Source organism: Thalassophryne amazonica, chromosome 3 (genome assembly GCF_902500255.1).
Source record: "Thalassophryne amazonica chromosome 3, fThaAma1.1, whole genome shotgun sequence".
In the NCBI taxonomy this organism is placed as follows: Eukaryota; Metazoa; Chordata; class Actinopteri; order Batrachoidiformes; family Batrachoididae; genus Thalassophryne; species Thalassophryne amazonica.
Genome location: NC_047105.1, coordinates 70968466 through 70988996, shown reverse-complemented (window position 1 = coordinate 70988996; position 20531 = coordinate 70968466). Strand labels below are relative to the sequence as shown.

Here is a 20531-nt window from a genome sequence, read left to right as displayed (position 1 = left end):
GCACGCGCGTTAGGCCCAACATCATTTGCGCTCTGATGTCCTCACTTCTTAGCATCATCCTTTGAAGGCTTCAGGCAAAAGCAGCACAGTACAGCCCACTGGCCTGTATGGACTCACACTGGTCATTTCAGAGGAGCCTAAGCTGGTTAAGAGAAGAGAAAATGCAGTGAACCTGGGTCAAAGTTTTCAGTGCTCTCCACTGAGGCATCAAGACCCAGATAAATGATGCACTGTTTCGAAGTTCCCATCTGAGTGCGCAGCTGTGATAATTTCACTCTGGGTTTACAAGTCTTCACTAGTGGGTTAACCCATGATCAGCTCAAAGTACAATTGATATCTTGTGTATATTACAATAGTTTGTAGGAGCTGATCTGATTATTTACATCACACTGACAGTAGACATTTGGCCCTTCTCAAAGTCACTCAACTCTTCATGGGTCACTGTTTTTCCTGCTTCCAACATAACAGGAGAAAAAAAACAAAATTGACTTTCTTGACCCCTAAAACATGAATCTGCTGCAAATCGTGAATTATACACAAACCATTAATGAAAATTTCCACAATCCAATATCCAATATGAATATCCGTGAACCATTAATAATTTTGCTGCAAACTGAATAAACCACAAAAAGTGAATGCAGCTCTTGCAAAATGTTTATATTAGTCATGATATACATTTTCTTTAAGTACTTTACAAATTTCAGTTTACAGATCAATTACTTCAGGAAATCTAGATCGCAAACTGCATTTCCGCAAAAAAAAAAAAAAAAAAGTGGTGGAGGGGGTCACTACACCTGGTGAGACGAGCCCCAAGCAGGCTCTCGCTTCTGGTGTCAAGCACCCAGCCCCGCTCTGGGGACAGTGGCAGGTGGGGAGTTTGGGCTGGTACACCTGTGCGTTCATGTTTCAGGAGATATTTTTCAGTATTCACATTTTGCAATTAATAGTTTGTGGTTAATTCATAATTTGAAGCTAATTTGTGTTTTGAGGGAGTATGAGGTGCCATTGTTAAGGAGATAATGATTCACTTCACCTGTTTGTGGTTGCAATGTTGTGCCTGACCAGTGTAGTTTACTATTACAGCATAGTCAAATGAATAAAAACCTCATCATTTTTAATTTGCTAACCACAATTTTATTCAATACTGTTAATGGAACATAGCACATTATCTTACAACACACAAAATGCTGACAACAATGATATGAGTTAATGAACAAGACAACAATTAGAAATATGAAGAAAAGGTTACTATCAAATTGCACCTTCACATTGTCTGGAAGTGAAATGAACAGGTCTCCTCAGATCTAGGAAAGGCACTTTTGAAATCAAACAAATACATAGACTGAGCATAAAAAAGAAAAAAGTTGGGACAGGGCGACAAAAAACAAAAAAACAAAGGTAGACTTCAATGCAGATATTTGTTTCTGAAATCTTCAACCATTCAATACCATTCGGACAAGTTCTGTAAGGAGAGAAAAATCAAAAACATGAAGTTTGAGATTTGTCAAAAGGAAGATCTGACATCAGGGCTACCAAAAAAAAGTTCCTGGCAGACTTCGGGATCATAACACCCGATGTTTCTATGGACATGGAAATGCACTCGCGACTCGATCACTGGTAAACACAGCACGGTGTATCATGCAATGTAAATAAATTCACAGATAAATCCTCATGATGTTGTTATCCCGAGATCCTAATGACATGAAATTTCCAGCTTGGTACAAAACAATGCTCACTGCACACTCTGGAGTTGACTGTGGGATTAATGAGAGCGAACGCAAACATGCATTTAAGTAAAATCCAATCCAAACAAAAGGTCAACTAAAATCTGTCTGAAAACACGACAGTATGATCATACTGTCACTTGTAGCATTGAACTGTGTGGTAAACGATCAATTCAAACACCGCTCTTTGCCCTCTGTGGTAATGACAGTGCATGCTCCTTGTCTGCGCAAACTCCTGCTCCTGCTAGCTTCGCTATATACAACTCTATGTCTAAACATACACACCCTCCCCCCCCAGCTGTCACTGGAGCAAGGATGCCCATGTGCAGTGAAGTCTGAGCTTTTTCTCAGTCCTCCTGACAGTGGTGTCTGAGTCATGCCACGATTTTGGATTGGAACAATAGACTGTATATGTACATACACTTTTAATAATAATAATAATAATTATTATTATTATATATACATACATACACACACAAACCTGACAAACCCTGTCTGACTTAGAAGATGCTTGTGTGAAGCTAATTTATTTGCAAGAATCCCCCGCAAAGTCCCTCTGTTAAATAAAAGACGTGCAGAAGAGGTTACAATTTGCCAAAGAACACATCAACTGGCCTTTTGTGGACTGATGAGAGTAAAATTGTTCTTTTTTGGTCCAAGGGCCACAGACAGTTTGTGAGACGACCCCCAAACTCTGAATTCAAGCCACAGTTCACAGTGACGACAGTGAAGCATGGTGGTGCAAGCATCATGATATGGGCATGTTTCTCCTACTATGGTGTTGGACCTACACTCAACAAAAATATAAACGCAACACTTTTGGTTTTGCTCCCATTTTGTATGAGATGAACTCAAAGATCTAAAACTTTTTCCACATACACAATATCACCATTTCCCTCAAATATTGTTCACAAACCAGTCTAAATGTGATAGTGAGCACTTCTCCTTTGCTGAGATAATCCATCCCACCTCACAGGTGTGCCATACCAAGATGCCGATTAGACACCATGATTAGTGCACAGGTGTGCCTTAGACTGTCCACAATAAAAGGCCACTCTGAAAGGTGAAGTTTTGTTTTATTGGGGGGGATACCAGTCAGTATCTGGTGTGACCACCATTTGCCTCATGCAGTGCAACACATCTCCTTCGCATAGAGTTGATCAGGTTGTCAATTGTGGCCTGTGGAATGTTGGTCCACTCCTCTTCAATGGCTGTGCAAAGTTGCTGGATATTGGCAGGAACTGGTAGATGCTGTCGTATACGCCGGTCCAGAGCATCCCAAACATGCTCAATGGGTGACATGTCCGGTGAGTATGCCGGCCATGCAAGAACTGGGACATTTTCAGATTCCAAGAATTGTGTACAGATCCTTGCATCATGGGGCCGTGCATTATCCTGCTGCAACATGAGGTGATGTTCTTGGATGTATGGCACAACAATGGGCCTCAGGATCTCATTACGGTATCTCTGTGCATTCAAAATGCCATCAATAAAATGCACCTGTGTTCTTCGTCCATAACAGACGCCTGCCCATACCATAACCCCACCGCCACCAAGGGCCAATCGATCCACAACACTGACATCAGAAAACCGCTCACCCACATGACGCCACACACGCTGTCTGCCATCTGCCCTGGACAGTGTGAACCGGGATTCATCTGTGAAGAGAACACCTCTCCAATGTGCCAAACGCCAGCGAATGTGAGCATTTGCCCACTCAAGTCGGTTACGACGACGAACTGGAGTCAGGTCGAGACCCCGATGAGGACAACGAACATGCAGATGAGCTTCCCTGAGATGGTTTCTGACAGTTTGTGCAGAAATTCTTTGGTTATGCAAACCGATTGTTTGAGCAGCTGTCCGAGTGGCTGGTCTCAGACGATCTTGGAGGTGAACATGCTGGATGTGGAGGTCCTGGGCTGGTGTGGTTACACATGGTCTGCGGTTGTGAGGCTGGTTGGATGTACTGCCAAATTCTCTGAAACGCCTTTGGAGACAGCTTATGGTAGAGAAATGAACATTCAATACACGAGCAACAGCTCTGGTTGACATTCCTGTTGTCAGCATGCCAATTGCACGCTCCCTCAAATCTTGCGACATCTGTGGCATTGTGCTGTGTGATAAAACTGCACCTTTCAGAGTGGCCTTTTATTGTGGGCAGTCTAAGGCACACCTGTGCACCAATCATGGTGTCTAATTAGCATCATGATATGGCACACCTGTGAGGTGGGATAGATTATCTCAGCAAAGGAGAAGTGCTCACTATCACAGACTTAGACTGGTTTGTGAACAATATTTGAGGGAAATGGTGATATTGTGTATGTGGAAAAAGTTTTAGATCTTTGAGTTCATCTCATACAAAATGGGAGCAAAACCAAAAGTGTTGCGTTTATATTTTTGTTGAGTGTATATATCGCATACCAGGTATCATGGATCAGTTTGGATATGTCAAAATACTTGAAGAGGTCATGTTGCCTTATGCTGAAGAGGACATGCCCTTGAAATGGGTGTTTCAACAAGACAATGACCCCAAGCACACTAGTAAACGAGCAAAATCTTGGTTCCAAACCAACAAAATTAATGCCTCACAGATGTGAAGAAATCATGGAAAACTGTGGTTATACAACTAAATACTAGTTTAGTGATTCACAGGATTGCTAAAAAAAAAAAGCAGTTTGAACATAATAGATTTGAGTTTGTAGCGTCAACAGCAGATACTACTATTATTATGAACACCCCCTTTTCTACTTTTTTTTTACTAATAGCCCAATTTCATAGCCTTAAGAGTGTGCATATCATGAACCTGGATTAATCTTTTTAGTCACACAGGACTACTATTATTCTGAACACTACTGTATAGAGACAATTGTTTTTGTACCAGGCTGCAAGCATGTTTATTTCTGCTCTCAAACCTGGGGAACCTGCTCGCTTTTGGAGCTAGCCTCAAGTGGGCAAGTTAAGGAACTGCAATTTTCTCTTCTTCCTGTTTGGCTTTATCTGAGCCCATCAGAGTTTACTGCTTGGTTGTTTAGCTTTTGAATGACTAACTGCATCTTTCAACATAATGCACCATTTCACCTTCATAGTTGATGCAGCCGTTGGCATCTTCGTGTCCTGCTAAGAGTGTCTCCACCTCCTCTTCGGTCATTTTCTCACCTGGTAAACATATATACAAAATTAGTAACAACATTACAGATAAACAATTCATTGCTTAGTCAACTGTCAGAAAAATAGATATTTTGACAATCAGCCAAGTGTTTGAAGTCATTTATCAAGGAAAATGCAAACATGTTCCAGCTTTTCCTCTAAGGATTTGCTCCATATCTGTTTTACTGGTCTGGAAATGGTTCTGATTTATTTTAATCTGTTTTATAAATGGCTGAACTACTTTTAAAAATACTGTTCAGCTTTATTATGAACTGCTTTTAGGTGGCAGCAAACAATGGAAGACAAAATTATTCAATGTTTATATAACCTGGCCAAATTAAAAATAACCTGGTTTAAAACTGTTCTACACCAACACTGGTTGAAAGTGGGTTCTTTAAGCTGGGATTTAAACCAGATGTTAGCTGTTCTTGAACAAACATAACCAACAGAAAAAAGCAATTAAATGTCATTTCAGATGAACCAGCTTTGAAAGGTTCTCAAAAACAACAATAGTCTTTGGACCCTTCGACAAAGCAGGTGGTCATGTTTAACGTGCTTGCTCTTGGGATGGGTATGGTCCAGACCTTACTGGTGTACAGTAGTTTGAGGTAATGTATGTTATGATTATATGCTATATAAATAAACTGTTGATGCGCTACACCTAATCTTTCTTTAACGTCTGGATCTGTTCCTAAATGTTTCAAATCTGCAGTGATTAAACCATTACTTAAGAAACCTAATCTTGACCCTAGTGTACTGACAAACTATCGGCCGATATCAAATCTATAATTTTTCTCTAAAATTCTGGAAAAAGTGGTTTCACGGCAGCTCGTAGACTATCTTACTGAGAATAATCTCTTTGAGCCACTGCAGTCTGCTTTTAGAAAATATCATTCCACAGAGACAGCACTCACTAAAGTGGTGAATGATCTTCTGCTTACAATGGATTTGGACACCACTACGGTTCTGTTGCTGTTAGATCTCAGTGCTGCATTTGATACAGTGGATCATCATATTCTACTTGATAGGCTGGAAAATCATTTTGGGATTACTGGGAGTGCCCTTGCATGGCTGACATCATACTTGACCAGTCGTTCTCACTGTGTTTTGTACAGTAACACTACCTCTAACCTTAGTGACATGAAATTTGGGGTTCCACAGGGGTCTGTCTTAGGCCCCCTGCTTTTCTCCCATTATATAGCACCCCTTGGGCACATATTGCGGCCTTTCACTGCTATGCAGATGATAGTTATACATGCCGATAACTGCTGGTAATCTCGTTCACATAAAATCCTTAGAAGATTGCCTTGCAGCAGTGAGAAGTTGGATGTCTAGAAACCTCCTACTTTTAAACTCTGATAAGACTAAAATGATGGTTCTTGGTCCAGTGAGACATCGGCATCAATTTGACCACTTAACGCTCAGCCTCGGCTCGTGTGTCATACATCACACTGACAAAGTGAGGAACCTTGGGGTAATTTTTGATCCTTCGTTGTCCTTTGGCCTCCACATTAGAAATATTACTAGAACTGCTTTCTTCCACCTGAGAAATATAGCGAAGATTCGTCCCATCCTGTCTATGGCTGATGCTGAGACCCTGATCCATGCATTTATCTCTTCTAGATTGGACTACTGCAAAGTTCTATTTTCTGGTTTACCGCAGTCTAGCATTAGGGCTCTCCAATTGGTTCAAAATGCTGCAGCCAGACTTTTTCTGCTACTAACCTATAAAATTATTCATGGACTGGCACCTCCCTACCTAGCTGACCTAATTAAACCTTACATACCGGCCCGGGCTTTACGTTCTCAGGGTGCAGGACTACTTTGTGTCCCTAAGGTGAATAAGAAGTCTGCGGGTCACAGAGCTTTCTCTTATCGTGCCCCTGTTCTCTGGAATGATCTCCCTGCATCAATAAAACAGTCAGATTCTGTGGAGACTTTCAAGTCCAGACTTAAGATGCACTTACTTTCCCTTTCATATGGCTAGCATACTGGTACAGTTTTGTTTCACGCTTTTTACTCTTAATTCATTATTAGTCATTGGAGCGGGCCGCGGCCTCAACTTTACCTAAATTCTGGGTCTTTTAGTGAAGTTTAGGGCTAGTGGCTGGCAATCACCTTAGTATTTCTCTGTTTTTCTTGTTGGGAAATTATACAGTATTTTTTTGTCTTTCTGATGCCTGATTCTGTTTTTTCTCTCTGTTTAAGGTGCAGCTCCATCCAGAGATGGGAGCTGTGTTCATGTTGGCGATCCTCCTGTCCTGTGCACCAATAGCATTTCTTGTATATTTGTCTGTGAATTGTTCTGTAATTTATGTTTGTAGCATGGCCCAAGCAGAGGGTCACCCTTTTGAGTCTGGTCTGCTTGAGGTTTCTTCCTCAGAAGGAGTTTTTCCCTTACCACTGTTGCTCTGGGGGTTGGTAAGGTTAGACCTTACCTGTGTGAAGCGCTTTGAGGCAACTCTGTTGTGATTTGGCGCTATATAAATGAAAATTTTAAAAAAATAATAATAATAATAATAATACACCTGTCCTTCCTGTAAATTACCTTTTCTTTTTGGTTCAGGCAATGACCCTGCATTATTTGATGTCTATGGGCTTCATCTGACATATCACCACTTACTGCATGTGCACCTTGATCCCAGGCAGAACCAAGACCCACAGCAACAGAACATGGCCTGGTCAGTCTCAGTCAGGGTTATCACACTTGAGCATATCTCTATGTAGCTTTATTTTTTTATTTTTTTTTGGGGGGGGGGGCAACCAAGTCTCATTTTTGACACAGCTAACAAACCATGTCAAAACGTGACACCTTGGTATTCAACAGAGCATCACTAGAGTAATTTTTAAGAGAACTTCAATATAATTTCAATCCAATAATGTCAAGCAGTGTTTATTTATACAGGGATGAAAGTGGTGAAACAAAAAAGTTGACCCCCACCCCAAAAAACAAAAACGAATTCTGGAAGCTCTGAATCACAATCTGGGGCTATTTCAGACAAATTGCAGTGAGTGCAGCATCCATTTTGGTGAGAAAAAAAAAATCCTCATTCAAAAATCACTCCTGCAGTAGTAGTAGGATGTAGTAGTAGGCCTAGGGTGCCAGCTTTCTAGCTTGGCAGATAGTTCTGGAGGAAATCACTGAATAAATGAACAGATTGAAAATGTAGTTTGACCAAAATAAATGTCATTAAACTTAAATAAAACTAAACTAATGTTATTTGGGAACTGCAGAATGAATGAGAAAGTACAAATACAGATAGATGGGGTGTAAATTGAATGGGTTAATGAAAATAAATTCTTGGGGCAATAACAGATGAGAAAATCAGTTGGAAACCACACATCAAATATAGAAAAAACAAGTTATCAAGAAGCATTTCAGTGTTAAAAAAAAAAAAAAAAAAAAAAAAAAAAAAGCAAAACGTTCTGGATCACAAATCACTCTGCACTTATTTTTGTTATGTTCAAAATAAACTTTCAAATAAATAAACAGTAAACATCCAGGAGTCACCAGGTAAGTTTGAGATGTTTACTGTGAGGATCACTGTGAAAACTACAATATATAAATAAAAATAAATGAAAAAAATTACAATTTGTAATGCATTTGACTTTTACCTCAAATGCTGAGTCATTAATTATTATACTGAACACAAATATACACAAAGGTGCTGACAGGTGACAACTTAATGCTAACTTTAACACTGAAAATGCCATAGACATGCTAATACGTTAGCACAAATATTCTAGACATATGCTCTTTAAGCTTTAGTAGGGAAAAAAAAAGAAAATGAAGAGAATGCAAAATAAAAAAACGAACAGCTTTGCTTCAAGGGCCCCTTGTTGCCCAACAAGATGCCTGATGGGAAAAAAGCAGAAATCTGCCACAAAAGCTGACATTTTTCATCCCTGTTTATAGTGTTACAAAGTGCATGGACACAGGTTGATTATCAGTTAACGATTTTGCTGCATCTTACCTAGTGTGGTGAGGACATGGCGTAACTCTGCACCCATCACTGTGCCATTTCCCTCCTTGTCAAAAACACGCAGACCCTCTACAATGTCATCAAAGGAGGCCTGGTCCTTGTTCTTAGCGATAGCCTGAAGCATCGGCAGGAACTGTTCAAAATCCAGCATCTTGTGGTTCATCTCTGCAGGTACATTAGGTGTGGATGATCATACGAGTGCAGCTTTCACCATTTCAAACTTCTCTAAAATGATTTAGTCAGCTTATCTTCATTTTATGTAATACTAAAAATCAAGTACAGCTGTACAGGAGTATTTATTGGATCCACAACAAATCACCACCATAGATCAACGTCTTTACTACATAATGTTGATTTCTGCTTACTTTAGAAAAATGGTCAATGAGACAAAAATCTTGCCCAAGTGCAGAGGTTGCATGGAAATAAAAGCACATCTACAAAATGGTCAAATGAACATTACTTCTTGCCATCATCAGCACTGCCACTGCCAGAGGCGTAGCTCATGCTAATATAGAGGAAAATACTTAATTCTAGGGAATTTTTTGAAAATTAGTTCAGATGTTTTATTGGTCTTAAAAGTGACCTGTTAAAATGCCCAAGTACATTACACTTTGAAAAGTGGATGCTGTGCTCTCTGCACTTTTGATCGATTTCGGTCCAATTTCACACAAGACCTCAGATCAAATAAAGATGTTTTTTGGGACGGAACCAGTCAGGATTTCAAAGCTAAATGCATATACTGCATTTTTAAGATGTGTCATCTAAGGTTAAACACGGACAAACTGTCCCACACATTTTAAATCTCTCAGGTGAGTGAGTTCACTGTATCTCCGTTACACTTAACGTAAACATTAACTCAAGAAGTGATAATGCCAATGTGATCCAATGAAGCATATCAGATGTACTGTACCTTCCAATTTGGGGTTTCCCAGGACCTTGACCACCTCAGCATTAACAGGATTCTGGCCAAGAGCCCGCATAACATCACCACATTGACTGTAGGTGATCTTTCCCTCACCTGTCCGATCAAACAACAGGAAGGCCTCCTTAAACTCTAAGACATACAAAAGGCATAACTCAGATTCAGTAACAATACAAATGTTAATTTTACACACAAACCTGACATGTACAACATCAATGACAACTGCATCCTATTTATTTTATATATCTTAGAGAAGAAGATGCATGACTCGAAGGTCATAGGTTCAATTACCTGAGGTGACAAGAAAACCTAAGGTGCCTTTATGTAAGCACTTAATCCCCAAGTTGCCCCAGGTGTACATATATATGTATATGGCCCTGCCTGGTACTGCACATTTGCACCCGGCTCTCGAGTTCAAACTGACTGTACCAGCCAGCACAGAATTTCTGAAAAATGAACTCAAATCTTGCTGATAATGTACCAATTCGATCATATTTCAAGTTTACAGAGTCATAGTTTTGGCATTTTAAACCAACAACTAAAGTAATAAGAAGTATATTTCCCATTTTCTTTATATCAAATCGCAAACAGCAGAGATCAGATAGTCAGCGCGTTCGGTGGCCACAGAGTTGTGCAGGGCAGCAGCTGAAAACAGCATCTCTGCTCCGCTCTGAACTGCAGAAAAATAAATAAAAAAAATTAACCCACCATGAAAATCCAACATTAATCCAGAGGTCCTTCTGTGTCCGTATGTGATGATATATTCAGAAATGTACAGTTTATTTTACAGTTGAAAGGCTTTGTATTTAGAAAAAACTCCAAGTTTGAAAAACAGCAGACAGAGAGCGATCAGCGAGAGGTGGAGGAAGGGTGGAGAGGAGGAGGGGCACAGCGTCAGTGAAAGAGGAAAGTGAGACTGATTCACAAAGTTTTTCATTGAAAAGAACAGGTCTGACAAATCAGTCCAGGTTCAGCTCTCGTTTAAACAAAGAAATTAGGTGTTATATTGTTTAGAAAGAAATGTCATACAATCCCACTCAAACATGTTGAAAAAACACACACAAAATGAAAAGACAAAACAGGATGACAGAAAAACTGCCTGCTTCACTGGATTAAAACTACTGTATGTCATTTTTGAAGAAGAGAGTAAATGCTATGTCCATTAAATATTAATGTGTTTTTAACATTTCAATGTTATTTAATGTATTAACTTAGACTTAGAACTGTGATCTTACAAATATTACAACATAAATGTAATTTTTTGTTTATTATTGTTGGTTTCAATGCGTCTAAAAATCACTCAAAATTAGTTAAAATAGGGCTTGCCAATATTGTTTTAGTGGTATAAAACCCCTATAGCATCAAGGGCTGCTAAGCTATGAACCGCAATCACATAATTTACCCGGCACTAAAATGGTCCTAACTCGTAGAACCCTGTTACTAACATAAAATCCTTCACAGACTCCCTATCTGAACTTTATGTTTTGCACATTTATAAACTTTGTTATATAAAAATAAATCGATCAGCTAAAATACAACAGCTGAGTGTATCCTTGTCATTTGATTGGTGCTTTGTAAGTCACATGACATGGATTTTTCTTCCCATTTGTGTTGTGTTGCATTTAGTGTGTAAATTGGTTCCAGACGTTTTGTACCATTGCACGCTGCAAACCCTGCCCACACACACGTCAAGGCAGGGTTTAGCTAAACATGGCGGAGTTTGTTTTGCTGACGGGCAACGATTTGAAGGAGGTAACTGACGGTGCTGACACACACACACACACACACACACACACAAAACAAATTCACTACGTTGTAAGATGTCTGGACGCCTGAAGAGCTGTTGGGATGAAAACCTGCACAAATTTCTGGCATGATTTTTCGCTGGACTGAGGAAGTACACAAGGTCTTTTTTTGGAAGTACACATCAGCGCATGGCATCATAGACTACATCCTCAGAATTATTTTTGAACTAACTGTTTTTCCAAGTTGACTGACAATTTTTGACTCCTATTTAAAATTCATGTTGGACTGTTGACGTCAAAGCACCAGTGACGCACTAAAATGTAAGTCTCTTTTCTGTTTAAAAATTAATAAAATAAGTTCCAAGAATCTATTTTAGCCGTTATATAAAACAAATAATGAATGTTTTTCATTCTTTCAATGGAATGAATATGTAATGCGGTGAAAGCTTTCACCTCATGAAATACAACCTCTGGCAAACATTATGGAATCACCGGCCTCGGAGGATGTTCATTCAGTTGTTTAATTTTGTAGGAAAAAAGCAGATCACAGACATGACACAAAACTAAAGTCATTTCAAATGGCAACTTTCTGTCTTTAAGAAACACTATAAGAAATCAGGAAAAATAATTGTGGCAGTCAGTAACGGTTACTTTTTTAGACCAAGCAGAGGGGAAAAAAAAAATATGGACTCACTCAATTCTGAGGAATAAATTATGGAATCGCCCTGTAAATTTTCATCCCCAAAACTAACACCTGCATCAAATCAGATCTGCTCGTTAGTCTGCATCTAAAAAGGAGTGATCACACCTTGGAGAGCTGTTGCACCAAGTGGACTGACATGAATCATGGCTCCAACACGAGAGATGTCAAGTGAAACAAAGGAGAGGATTATCAAACTCTTAAAAGAGGGTAAATCATCACGCAATGTTGCAAAAGATGTTGGTTGTTCACAGTCAGCTGTGTCTAAACTCTGGACCAAATACAAACAACATGGGAAGGTTGTTAAAGGCAAACATACTGGTAGACCAAGGAAGACGTCAAAGCGTCAAGACAGAAAACTTAAAGCAATATGTCTCAAAAATCGAAAATGCACAACAAAACAAATGAGGAACGAATGGGAGGAAACTGGAGTCAACGTCTGTGACCGAACTGTAAGAAACCGCCTAAAGGAAATGGGATTTACATACAGAAAAGCTAAACGAAAGCCATCATTAACACCTAAACAGAAAAAAACAAGGTTACAATGGGCTAAAGAAAACCAATCTTGGACTGTGGATGACTGGATGAAAGTCATATTCAGTGATGAATCTCAAATCTGCATTGGGCAAGGTGATGATGCTGGAACTTTTGTTTGGTGCCGTTCCAGTGAGATTTATAAAGATGACTGCCTGAAGAGAACATGTAAATTTCCACAGTCATTGATGATATGGGGCTGCATGTCAGGCACTGGGGAGATGGCTGTCATTACATCATGAATAAATGCACAAGTTTACGTTGATATTTTGGACACTTGTCTTATCCCATCAATTGAAAGGATGTTTGGGGATGATGAAATCATTTCTCAAGATGATAATGCATCTTGCCATAGAGCAAAAACTGTGAAAACATTCCTTGCAAAAAGACACATAGGGTCAATGTCATGGCCTTCAAATAGTCCGGATCTTAATCCAATTGAAAATCTTTGGTGGAAGTTGAAGAAAATGGTCCATGACAAGGCTCCAACCTGCAAAGCTGATCTGGCAACAGCAATCAGAGAAACGTGGAGCCAGATTGATGAAGAGTACTGTTTGTCACTCATTAAGTCCATGCCTCAGAGACTGCAAGCTGTTATAAAAGCCAGAGGTGGTGCAACAAAATACTAGTGATGTGTTGGAGCGTTCTTTTGTTTTTCCTGATTCCATAATTTTTTCCTCAGAATTGAATGATTCCATATTTTTTTTCCCTCTGCTTGGTCTAAATAAGTAACCGTTACTGACTGCCACAATTTTTTTTCCTGATTTCTTATAGTGTTTCTTAAAGCCAGAAAGTTGCCATTTGAAATGACTTTAGTTTTGTCATGTCTGTGATCTGCTTTTTTTCTAAAAAATTAAACAACTGAATGAACATCCTCCGAGACGGTGATTCCATAATTTTTGCCAGGGGTTGTATTAATTCCACTGAACTCAAACATTCATTTTATATATATATATATATGGTAAGCGAAAAACTCCCACTGGTATTTTGCCCCCATTCTTTTTGGAAGAAGAAACCTCAACCAGGCAAGTCTCAGAAGGGTGACCCAATGCTTAGACCATTCTAATAGTAAGAGAATTGGCTGCAAAAAAAAAAAAAAAAAACACATAAAAGACAACATGCAAAAAACAAAAACAAAGTCCAAAACAGATCTGATTCCAAAAAAAGGTCCCAAAATTTTAACGTCAATTTGAAGCACTGTCCCACTGTGGCATCCATCAGGCCAGAGAGAAAAAGAGCAGAATCAGTCAGTCGGTGTCACCGACCGAACAACCCCCCTTGACAATCAGTCCACCCTGCTTTAACTGCACATGCATCATTTCTGAGTATCAGCAGCAATTCACGGATTATCACCTCGTTTCTACTTAAAACTGCACTCCAGTCATCTATATTGGCGACAGATATCTGAAGCTTTTGTACAATAATAATTTCCAACTAAATTCAACATCATTTCATCATAAAAGACAGAGGAGCAATCAGAATGCAGCAGCATGTCATTTTGGAGCGTCAGTAGAGATTGACCAATTATCGCCTCGTTTCTGCTTAAAACGGACTTTAGAATGATTTAACAGGTTTTACTTTGTCATCTGATGGTTAATAATCACATTTTTCCCTTTGATCACTTTGGGTATAGAGTTAGACTCAGACGTGCTGCTGTGGAGATTCTCAATTGTTTCCACACCGTGCAAATTTTGATCATATTGGCAATATCCTATTATGTATCTATAATTTAAATGCTAAGGAATAAAATTATAGTGGTGACAGGAACATTTTTTATGTCTTAAATCTTTAAAAAAAAAGTGAGGCGCTACAGCTTTAATTACTCTCTATTTGCCTTTAAACTGCACATTTATTATAATAATAAAGGACTCATCCATTACCCAGGCCGAAGTCACCGAGGTGTGTTCCAACTATAGGGGGATCACACTCCTCAGCCTCCCCGGTAAGGTCTAGTCCAGAGTACTGGAGAGGAGAATTTGACCGATGGTCGAACCTCGGATTCAGGAGGAGCAGTGTGGTTTTCGTTCTGGTCGCGGCACACTGGACCAGCTCTACTTTCTCCATCAGGTGCTCGAGGGTTCATGGGAGTTCGCCCAACCAGTCCACATGTGTTTTGTGGATCTGGAGAAGGCGTTCGACTGTGTCCCTCTGGGCACCCTGTGGGGTGTGCTCTGGGAGTACGGGGTCCAGGGTCCTTTGCTAAGGGCTATCTGGTCCCTGTACGACCGCAGCAGGAGCTTGGTTCGCATTGCCGGTAGTAAGTCAAAACTGTTTCCAGTGCATGTTGGCCTCCGCCAGGGCTGCCCTTTGTCACCGGTTCTGTTCATTATTTTTATGGACAGAATTTCTAGGCGCAGCCAGGGTGTAGAGGGGGTCTGGTTTGGGAACCACAGTGGCGAGTACAAGCGACCGAGATGAGTTTCCTCTGCAGGGTGGCTGGGCGCTCCCTTAGAGATAGGGTGAGGAGCTACATCTCTCGGCTGGCTTGGGAATGCCTTGGGGTTCCCCCAGATCAGGAGGTCTGGGCGGCTTTGCTTGAGCTGCTGCCCCCGCGACCCGACTCCGGATAAAGCGGAAGAAAATGAATGGATGGATGGATTATTAACTGAGCAAGAGTGTTTTTCACATGGACCTCGCTATGCTCTGTCTGTACTAAACACCTCGGTCTGATATTTCCCTGTACAGACCAAGCAAGCGAGGTTAATAATTTATTATATGGCTATTTATGTCTATATACTAAGTGTGGAGGTCCCATTTTTTGTCCTCAATGTTCTCTTGATCTGCTCACCTCACAGCATCTCTACGCTCTCGATCTTCCCATACCCTCTGTAGTTATGGATGCACATCATGTCTCTTTCACAAATCCCCTTAATTGCCCACATTTTGCAGTTAATTAGAACCGCCGATCTGTGATATACCACCAATTTCCGCCAGATGGTGTTTTCGCCCAGCTTCCATGTATGACATTCAATACACTATCACTGAGCACTGCTTTTTTTCATATGCATTTCATCAAAGTAGGTCACTGAAAATTATCTGAAGATGTTTTCTAGGGCAAAAACATCCACAGATTCCAAATCTGCCATCACCCTATCTCTACAAGGGAGACACCAGCCACCCTCCTGAGGAAGCCCATTTCGGCCGCTTGTACAGACTATTGGATCAAACAAGTGCTTCAAAACATCAACTTTTTTAAGACATGAATTTATGTTTAAGACATGAATTTATGTTGAAATCATCCAACAAACAGCTGGTGTCAACAACAGGCAAGCCTGTAAGAATTTGGACAATGACTTTTTATTTTACGTGTACGCCACCATAGAGTACAACTCAAAATGTGTATGGAGCAAGAGTTTCAGCTTTAATTCAATAAACTGAACAAAACCATTTAGGAATAAGACACCTGTGTACATAGTGACTCCTTTTCAGAGCCCATAAGTGACTGGACAAACTTATTTTTAATACAAATTATGACTTTTACACCTAGTTTTCTTCATACAAGTTAAAGAATTGGTCAGCTGAATGTGTTTTTGTCCACTGTCTTGGTCTTCACTTACCTCAATCATTAAGAAATACAAACAGTATGGTAAAGCTGTCTAGAGTAGGCAGTTCTCAAAAACTGAGTAACTGTGCAAGAAAGAAACAACAGAGGGAAGCCAAAAAGACAATCTCCAACTGGAGAAACTGTGCATAATGCAGCTTTTGTTTGCTGCATCAGTCATATAACGTCATGGAGCAGAACAGAGAAGGATTTTCTTATAGAGAAGACAGGAAACTTCAGCTAGTTTGCCAGAGGGAACATGGGAAACTTGAGACTAGATCTGAATTTCTTGGGTGATTTTTGTGCCCAAATACATAAAGCAGAAAGGCCAGAGTGAATTTACTCTGAATTACCATGGGATTTTTTTTAATATCAGTGTAAAGATTTGCTTCTTTACATCAATTTGCTGTGGCCCTTTCAAACACTTTTCTTTACACTAATATTTAGGACAAAAGCCTTAAATAGTGTGGTTTCTGTAGACACAGTCCAACCACGGGGAGCAGTGTGCAGCCACAGTCCAGCACTCGAGGACCAACTCCAAATGTAGAGATGCTGGTTTGGTCAAGGGCAGAAAAAGCACAAACTAATGTCGACGTTTTTGACAGTGGAGGGAAACTGTACTGCCCAGAGTACATGCAAAACTCCACACAGAAAGGACATGGGTGGAACTGAACCCTAGAACTTCTTGCTGTGAGGCAAGAGTGCTAACCACTGACGCACCATGCTGCTTCTATCCCAACCATTTCATGTCACTAAAAGATTTATGCCCTTTTTACTAAGGTTGCAACTATGGACTACTTTCATAATGATGGACTGATGTTTTTATGATGAAGTTCAGAGACCAGATTGAGAAATCATCAGAGCAGCCACCTCAAACTCAAAAATTTCCCATTAACAAAAAGGAGCAGATACATTTGAAATTCAGTTATTAATTACAATTATCAAAATAGTTAGTGGCAGTCAGTTCTTACCTTTTCATCCTTGGGGATTTTTAAAAGGTTTTTATAGCTTTGTATTTGTTTAGTTATAGCTTCTTACATTGTTTTGTGCTGTACTGCCACAAGCCTTATGAAGAAGACTAATGTCAATGATGTTTTTCCTGGTTCAACAGATTTGTGACAGATCTGAGAGTAGCTACAAATGATGGCAATATACAGTTGTCTTTGTCACTTCATGGCCGTTCCTGGGGCGTGTCCGCTACATCTATGTAAGATGTCTTGTAAATCAGCTCAGAGGTGTTATCTGGTTACAAAAACAGCATTTTTAGATTTAAAAGTGTTTATTTCCTGCTAACGTTTACAAAGTATAAGAGATACATTAGATTTAGACAGAAGCAGAGTGTATTCCACCACCTTGGATTATTCTGTTCAATCAACCAACTACCTGACATCATGCACCGTTTTCTTTACACAAATAATTAGGATTGGCAGTTGCCGTGCGGCGAGGTATCTGCATAAAACAGACTTCAAGTCTATTTTGGCCCCACCTAGCTGGCAGCAGAGCGAATGTCATGGTAAAATGCCCACTCTGATTGAAAATGAATGGCAAGTCACTGTTTTGTTTCTGTTGCTTGTAGCTAATGTGAATATGGCTTTAGAGGCGGTTGTGTTAACAAAAAGACATGAGGCAGAGTTGGAGGTGGCAGAGTTGAAGACGCTGGGAACTTCTTTGAGCATGATGATTGATGGACAGGATTAGGAAGAAGCATAGAGGGACAGCACAGGTAGGATGGTTTGGAGACAAAGTCAGAGACTGAGATGGTTTGACATGTACAGAGGAAGGACCCAGAGTATATAGAGAGAAGGATGCTAAGGATGGAACCACCAGAGTCCAAAGAGGAGGGTTATGGATGTGCTGAGAGAGGACATGCAGGTGGTTGATGTTAGAGGAAGACTCAGAGGACAGGGTGAAATGGAAATAACTGATCTGCTGTGGTCACCCCTAACAGGAGCAGCCGAAAGAACACATTAACTTTATCCTTGAAACCCCCTTTAGCTAAACAGAAAAAAAATACTCACCCATGATCTGGTCCTCAGTGAAGTCAGACTGGATGAAGAAACGTTAATTCAAAAAACAAAAACATTATTGAAATAAAACAGTGTGATTTCCACATACTTCCGAGCAGTTTAGTAGCAAATACATGCTAACACCTAGCTACAAACATCTTACAGGCCATGCTACAATGCTAACCAGGCAAACGTGCAACTTTTTTAGTAAAGGTTTCGTCCAAATTCACTACTGCGGTATCATACGACATGGTGTCTGCAAATTTTCTCACCATGTCTGCGTTTGGTGACCAATAATGACAGAAAAAGCAGGCGAAGATAAATCCTAATGATGTAAAGGATTTCTTCTCCTCACACAGATGATGCAGTCTGGCTGGGCCCCGCCTCCTCCGCCAGATGATGTACTTAGCGGATTCGGTATATACTGATGATGTCACACTGGCGCAATGGCAACAGCCAATCAGCACATACCTCTGCAACTGCTACAGTGCTGCTGCCGCATTGATTTTTTTTTTAAGTATTTTTTTTTCCAAATGTGCCATTTTTATTAGCTTTCGAGTCATTTCCGAGACGCCGAGAATTATCAGCTATTACTGTTTCACACACTTGCTAAGGGAGTCAGTGTGACTGCAAATCAATGAGCGCTAATGCTTCACCAGTAGTTTTTTTTTGTTTTGCTTTTTTAAAGTTAAACAATTACTGTTGACCCAACTAAAAATCCCACTTTGTGCATGAATTATCAATTTGAGCTCATTCAAAATCCACAAAATGCTTACAAAATTGTCCAGTTTTCTAGATTTGAATATTCTGAATTCTAATCACCGACTTTCCAGGATGTGCTTGAACTTGAGGGGTCACTGACCTTTCAGATTGCTCCGCTGAACTTTAATTCGAGTTCACACTGAGACCTTTTTCATTATCAATTAAAATGTTTCTAATAATTTTTCAAAATGTCTGTCACACTTAGATAATATCTTGTTTTAAATATGTCTATGAAAAATACTTTACCTGACCTTTTGTGAGCTTGACTGATTACAAAATCAGTCCTGCAGGTAAGACTATTAACCCTATCTAGACCAGCCGGGTGGCATCTAAAAGTGCCCGCGTCAACTTTCACATCGTATAATTTTTTTAACAATAATTTTTTCATATGTAAATAAGCATACTACTATTAAGCCTTTGTTAGTAGTTTGTGAAGTAAATAGCTGGTGTGTAATATATGTGATATATATGTGTGATATATATCATTGTATGTATATATAAACATAAGTCTTTCACAATATAAATAAGCAATGAACTAGTTAAAATGGGTGTGATTTTCATTCTGCTGTAGTAATGTGGGTATTCTGTCCGGTACTGTACATATGTGAATACATACATTGGTAGTTAGGTTTTGTTTATATGTACTTTATACAGTGAATAGCTGGTGGTTATAATATATAGCATTGTATATCTCATACTCAAATTGTTGTTGCATCACTCACTCAAGAAGGTTTGGATGAAAACGGGAACAGCAAAGAAACTGAAATACATCCCCATTCATGCACTAGCAGCAAGTCTTGGAGATGATGTACACAGTGTACTTAGCATTTCATGCTATCACAGGTTGTGACAACACATCATTTCTAGCTGGTCACAGCAAGAAATCCTGCTTTAAACTATACAAGGAATGTTACAACCTACCTTGGCAAAGGGAATCTCAGTGACCACACCTGTGCAGGTGCAGAGGCATTCATCTGCAAATTCTTTAAGGCTGACTGCATTTCGTCAAACAGAGCACGGGTAACACTCTTTGCTCAGACACATTTACTGAAAACCTGACCACCAACACATGATGCCCTGTCGTTTCACATACAGAGAGCACATTACCAAGAATCTGTGTGGAACCAAGCAGACCAACAGCAACCTGTGCTGCCTCCACCACAGACCATGGGATGGAAAACAGAGTGGTGCACTGGTGCCAGTACTGACCTCAATACCTTCTGTATCACAAAGGCTTGTCAGTTTGGTTACATGTCAGTGTACAACTCATTGCATAAGAGGTAACTGTACATGCAAGAAAAATAAGCTTCAATGCATGTAGTTGCCATGCATCTGTATTTAGAAACAAGGCAGCATAAATGTAATGTAGTCAACTGCGACATGAGCTTCAGCTGGATGACCTCTCAAGGTCACCACGGGTCAAATAGGGTTCTAAAATGATGAAATGATATTTAGATTGCATGCTTG

The 20531-nt window shown here is 39.9% G+C and overlaps 1 protein-coding gene and 1 long non-coding RNA gene across 2 annotated transcripts; both read right to left on the bottom strand.

The window, feature by feature from the left end:
• Nucleotides 1–1111: 1111 nt before the first annotated feature.
• Nucleotides 1112–18703, bottom strand: myl6 (myosin, light chain 6, alkali, smooth muscle and non-muscle). Its single transcript, XM_034166694.1, has 6 exons — nucleotides 18575–18703; nucleotides 18315–18342; nucleotides 9765–9908; nucleotides 8846–9019; nucleotides 4803–4880; nucleotides 1112–1462 (listed from the first exon to the last, which is right to left on the bottom strand). The coding sequence occupies exons 1-6, from the start codon at nucleotides 18575–18577 to the stop codon at nucleotides 1434–1436; spliced, it is 456 nt and encodes a 151-aa protein (XP_034022585.1). The 5' UTR covers nucleotides 18578–18703; the 3' UTR covers nucleotides 1112–1433.
• LOC117507012 lies at nucleotides 9915–13886 on the bottom strand. The gene is made up of 3 exons (XR_004559601.1): nucleotides 13871–13886; nucleotides 11236–11238; nucleotides 9915–10999 (listed from the first exon to the last, which is right to left on the bottom strand). It is a non-coding gene; the product is annotated as an uncharacterized LOC117507012 (long non-coding RNA).
• Nucleotides 18704–20531: the final 1828 nt, after the last annotated feature.

What these genes read in the sequence shown, in the direction of transcription:
- myl6 (XM_034166694.1), bottom strand. An exon ending in GGGAAACCCCAAATTGGAAG is followed by an intron (nt 9,020 to 9,764) that starts GTACAGTACATC and finishes ATGTACCTGCAG; the next exon opens with AGATGAACCACAAGATGCTG. An exon ending in CGGCTGCATCAACTATGAAG is followed by an intron (nt 1,463 to 4,802) that starts GTGAAATGGTGC and finishes CTCTCCTTACAG; the next exon opens with AACTTGTCCGAATGGTATTG.